The 6,098-nt window shown below is 38.4% G+C and overlaps 1 protein-coding gene across 1 annotated transcript in view; it reads right to left on the reverse strand.

Moving 5' to 3' along the window:
• Positions 1–6,098, reverse strand: part of LOC107565690 (F-box/LRR-repeat protein 7-like) — a 33,357-nt gene that overhangs the window by 1,215 nt on the left and 26,044 nt on the right. Inside the window, exon 4 of the mRNA XM_016250948.1 lies at positions 3,982–4,221. Within this exon, the coding sequence (XP_016106434.1) occupies positions 3,982–4,221 (240 nt within the window). The remainder of the gene's footprint in view (positions 1–3,981; positions 4,222–6,098) is intronic.

Below are 6,098 nucleotides of genomic sequence, written 5' to 3' on the forward strand. Positions count from 1 at the left end.
TGAATATCTGGTTAAGTCTGACCCCACGCATCACCGTTACCAGGTTCAAAAACTCTATGAGATCAAAAAAGCAAACAACAAAGGGTGCAAAGGTATAAACAAAGGTATAAAGTATTCTCAACTGGAATGGACTAGAGTCTTGGACCCTGAAACAGTATTCGCTATGTCACGACTTAAAGGAACACTCCACTATTTTTGAAAATAGGCTCATTTTCCAACTCCCCTAGAGTTAAACAGTTGACTTTTACTGTTTTCGAATCCATTCAGCCGATCTCTGGGTCTGGCGGTAGCACTTCTAGCTGTAGCTTAGCATAGATCATTGAATCTGATTAGACCGTTAGCATCAAGGAACTTTGCTGCCGTACCATGGGTGCAGCAGGCGCAATGATATTACACAGCACCTGAAAATAGTCCCCAGCACGCTCCCTGTGCAAGCAGGTGGTCACGTTGGTTATGTTGACGGAAGTTAGCCTATTTTCAGGCGCTGCGAAATCCGCAAATCATCTTGCAAGGAAAGGTGTCCTGAGTGGTTGCCAGGGGACTTGATAGGTGGTTGCTAAGTTGTTTTAGGTTCTAAGAAGTTATTAGCCAATTGCTATAGATTTCTGGGTGGCTGCTATGATGTTGGGTGGATGCTAAGGTGTTTCTAGGCAGTATCTGTTTTCGCTCCTATTACGGTTATACTACCTGCTTTTAAAATTAAACATAACCACCAGATATTTAGGATACTTTTGCAACAAAGGGCGTATTACTTGTGGAAAGCAGAATGCATGCTGTGCCCTCTGCATGATGAATAACTGTACAGTGTGTGACTCGTACAATGAACTCAGCAGACAGACTCTTACTCTTTGGTTGAGGTTAGCAGTCCATCTTTCAAAATCGAGCAGACCTCACCTTCCCCCAGAAAAAGACTGAAAGACTGGCAGCGATTCCTAGAGCTCATAATGTTTTTCCCAGCCTTCCCAGAAAAACTTCACCACTTTGAATTACTCCCTGAATAAATCCACAACCAAACATGGTATTCTGATGCTTAATGGCAGCTAATTCATCACAAGAGCTCTTGAAAATTATCAAGACGTAACATGTTTTACTCGTTGACCAGGTAATGGATGTGCCATGCCAATACATACATTTGCAGTCCACCTGTGGCACAATTCAAAATAGAAGTTTGAAAATCTTAAAAATCTCTACAACAATGCATGGTATAGTCGTAAATAATATCTCACCTCTAGAAGTATGAGATTTATTAAAAAATAAATAAATATGTATTGCAATTGGATGAATCTCATAAAGAAATCTTCAGAGGTCATATTTCACTCCAAAATCAAAAGATGAAAACAAATATAATTTGCATTAAGTTCCATGGATTTTTTGTTTGTTTGTTTGCTTGCACTGTGCCATTTTTCATTTCAGTTTTTACCTGAATACTCATTACCATAATGTAAATTCCCATAACCCAAAATTGAAACTAAAATAGGCTTCATTTTCTTATATAAAATATAATTTCTAAATTTCTCTTTTCAATTTCAGGAGTGAAATATTTTCTTTTATCACATGTTCTTGGCGGGTTTCATGAGATTCCCCCCAACACCTAAAGACAATAAAAAATATTAATTTGCATTAAAGTTGTCATGAACTGCCTTTTTTATTATTATTTTGTACTGTTCTCTGAGGTCCACTTATAACATTATGAAGATTTTTACGTCAAAAAACTTCATTCAGAAGTATGAGGCTATTTTCTGTCCTGCTTTGCTCCTCTCATCAGAATGCTAGACGTGGCGGATTGTAGACCCAGAAGTAAACACCACTGCTGTGATTGGCTAGCAGCTGTGTATGTTTGACAGCCTACCGCCTTCATAGATGGATGCTGCTGTGATTTAGGATAAAAAAACGCATAAATACACAGTACATATCAAATGATCTGTAATAACAGACAAAGCAATAGTGATCACGTAATAAAAAGAGTTACTCACACTTGTGTGGTGCGACATTACTGTCAGATCCAGTATAGTCGCACAGCATCGTCTTTTAGTTTCAGTCTTTCTGAAAATCCTGCTTTACAAATCTTGTTTGTAAATGAATCCACAGTAAAATGAATTGAACAAAAGACCAAGTTCTTACTGACAAGGTCTGGATCTTCATTAAAAATAAAGTTCATCCACTCTTTCCTAATGCTGGGCGGGGCTAAACAGACAGTGATGTGGAATCTAAAAAATAAATAAATATGTATTGCAATTGGATGAATCTCATAAAGAAATCTTCAGAGGTCATATTTCACTCCAAAATCAAAAGATGAAAACAAATATAATTTGCATTAAGTTCCATGGATTTTTTGTTTGTTTGTTTGCTTGCACTGTGCCATTTTTCATTTCAGTTTTTACCTGAATACTCATTACCATAATGTAAATTCCCATAACCCAAAATTGAAACTAAAATAGGCTTCATTTTCTTATATAAAATATAATTTCTAAATTTCTCTTTTCAATTTCAGGAGTGAAATATTTTCTTTTATCACATGTTCTTGGCGGGTTTCATGAGATTCCCCCCAACACCTAAAGACAATAAAAAATATTAATTTGCATTAAAGTTGTCATGAACTGCCTTTTTTATTATTATTTTGTACTGTTCTCTGAGGTCCACTTATAACATTATGAAGATTTTTACGTCAAAAAACTTCATTCAGAAGTATGAGGCTATTTTCTGTCCTGCTTTGCTCCTCTCATCAGAATGCTAGACGTGGCGGATTGTAGACCCAGAAGTAAACACCACTGCTGTGATTGGCTAGCAGCTGTGTATGTTTGACAGCCTACCGCCTTCATAGATGGATGCTGCTGTGATTTAGGATAAAAAAACGCATAAATACACAGTACATATCAAATGATCTGTAATAACAGACAAAGCAATAGTGATCACGTAATAAAAAGAGTTACTCACACTTGTGTGGTGCGACATTACTGTCAGATCCAGTATAGTCGCACAGCATCGTCTTTTAGTTTCAGTCTTTCTGAAAATCCTGCTTTACAAATCTTGTTTGTAAATGAATCCACAGTAAAATGAATTGAACAAAAGACCAAGTTCTTACTGACAAGGTCTGGATCTTCATTAAAAATAAAGTTCATCCACTCTTTCCTAATGCTGAGATCAGAAGAACGCCATAGAAAGACAACTTTTTTTCACAACTTGGCACTGAACACATCTTGTTGTCTTCTGAGCATCTTTATCGTTTGGTTTCTGCGTAGACCAGCGTTTGCCTCTCTCGTTATTTACACTACATGCGTGAATCGGTGGGCGGGGCTAACCAGACAGTGATGTAGAATCAGTGGGCGGGGCTAAACAAGCAGTGATGTGGAATCAGTGGGCGGGGCTAAACAGGCAGTGATGTGGAATCGGTGGGCGGGGCTAAACAGGCAGTGATGTGGAATCGGTGGGCGGAGCTAAACAGAGAATGATGTAGAATCGGTGGGCGGGGCTAAACTTCTGCGGAGGCGGAGTTTAGCCACACTATTACATCTTAAAGTGACACATTCCATAACCTGTCATTTTGGCAGATTGGCTTCAATATAAGCTTTGTAGACTAACAAGAAAGTTTTGAGTTCTGAAAATTACAGGATGTTTTTATAGTACAATGACCTCTTATGTCAGAAGATCGAGGGAAATTTGATTTCTCAATTCATGACCCCTTTAAGGAGTTGTTTTTTTTTCACCTGAATTCTCATTATCATAATGTAAATTCCCAGCTGAAAAGCCAAAGTTCCCACAACCCCTTTTCAAAACCATAATTATTTAACAATGCATATACAATACATATATATATATATACAGTGGGTACGGAAAGTATTCAGACCCCTTTACATTTTTCACTCTTTGTTAAATTGCAGCCATTTGCTAAAATCATTTAAGTTAATTCTTTTTCCTCATTAATGTACACACAGCACACCGCGACCGTCTCCAGGGTCAGACAGACGTTGGGAGTGTACTGACATAACCGATGTGTGAGCACTTTGAGGGCTCGGTCAGCGTTCAGCAGCTCTCCATTCAGACGAATGGTACTCCAGAGCCGCGGGTCCCAGGCCAGGTTATACCAGCGGTGACACACTCGAGCGCAGCGGCACAGCTGAGGGGTGGACAGGTAAGACAGGACGTGTAGTAAAACAGGATCGGGCAGGATATCAATGAGGGTGGTGGGAGGAACTTTGGAAGGCCGTGAGCGAGTGCCTGGAGGCGGGTGAACCAGGGCAACTGTTTCCCCAGTGACGTTAAAAGATGTGGAAGACGTTTCATGGCCGTTTGGGACTGTTTGAGGGGAGACACAGGAAGGGTTTGACTTCAGAATGAGGGCGGGACTGGGAGTGCTAAGCGTCCTCATGCTCAAGTCCGAATCTGAAAGAACAAGAAAAATCATAAATACTAGCCCCTCCCCCTCCGCTAGTGTACAAAGTGTCCAAAATTCAACACTTCTTTTTATTGGTTAAGTGCACTTTTCTTTATAGAGTTTTCAGTGTGAATGCACTACTCTCATTATTTATACTACAAAAAGGCATAGACTAGTGTGCAAGTACGCAAATAGGAAGACATGCCCCTCTTAATGTTGCTGCTTGTGATAAGCCACACATCATGTTCTCACGCAGTTAAAAATACATTGTGGAGCAAAGAGGACACTGACAACGTGCTGACAGACATGACAGAGTAGGTTACTTTTGATATGAATCGAAGTCTCAGCTTTCAAATTTTGTCTATACCATTTTGTGGCTCTTTAATGTGTCGTGACAGATCGCTTTAGCGGCTCAGTTCACGTGCCACATGAACCGATCATCTCGTCCTCTTTACCACTAGTAATAGCACAAAATAAACTTGAATTAACACGTTTCAACGTGGAAAGGTGTTAATACACACCATTTTTCAAGTTTAAGTCCACACAAATGTATCTACCAACTCTGTCTGGTTTGTTTATCAGACTAAATGGCAGATTCTGTGTAATGATTGGTCAGATGGCCTTTCAATCAAACTCCCGGCGAAAGGTGAATTATTTCAACTAGACATCAATGGGATTAAATGGAAAGCAAATGCATCTCAGATTTGAGAAAGTAAATTAGAAAAATAATGTAATTTACTAGAGAACCTGATTCTTGTTAGGAGATAATCTGATAACACATTAAATGTCTAGAAGCACAAAGGATCCCAAATATGGAAGCCATCAACTGGTTTGAGACACACGTTTAGCACAAATGGTGTTAACTCAAGAAACACTCTTGGCCTCTTTGTTCTCAAAACTGTTTCCGTTATTGGACGCTGATAAGTGTCAAGTTTATCTCAAATGCACTTGAAGTGCTTGCCACGGTTGAGTCTGCATTAATGGTGAAGCTTTCATTCTTTGCAGATGTTTCACTGATTTGGAAATGATCAAGAGGAAGACTGGGTGGTACGGTAGATAGCTTGAGAGTTCTCTGCTAGATCTCACCGTAACCGTAGATTGCGACTGGGACCCCTTGTCTTGTATTTTTATTTTCTATACGACATAAACTGGCTCGTAACTGGCTAAAAAAGGTTTAGCTCAAAATGTTGAAACAAGGCAATACCAACACCAAAGATGACAACATGATAAATATAATGAGGTCATGTGACAACAATATACTACTCTTCAAAGTGTTTGCTGCATCACATTTAAAGGGACAGTTCACCCAAACATTCTTTCTTTCTTCTGTTGAACACAAAAGATGATATTTTGAAGAATGTTAAACAGCATCCACTGATACTATGGAAGTCAATGGCTACCGTCAACTGTTTGGTTACCAACATTCTTCTGTGCTTTATACATTTTACAGAAATTTCGCTAATGTGACTATACCATAACGCATACTACTTTGTTTTAAATTCATTGTTTACTGAATATTACGCTTTATTCATTCCACATAGTTTCAAAGTGAGCACATATTATGAATAAATAAACAGCAATATCATTTGTTACATAAATTATAAATTATTATTATTTATTATTTAGTCATTTATTAGAGGCTTTTATCCAAAGCGACTTACAAATGAGCACAACAGAAGCAATCAATTGTAGTATTAAAACAACTAAAAACAGATCCCAAAACTAA

The sequence above is a fragment of the Sinocyclocheilus grahami genome, unplaced genomic scaffold, assembly GCF_001515645.1.
Source record: "Sinocyclocheilus grahami isolate Dianchi unplaced genomic scaffold, SAMN03320097.WGS_v1.1 scaffold1019.1, whole genome shotgun sequence".
Lineage (NCBI taxonomy): Eukaryota > Metazoa > Chordata > Actinopteri > Cypriniformes > Cyprinidae > Sinocyclocheilus > Sinocyclocheilus grahami.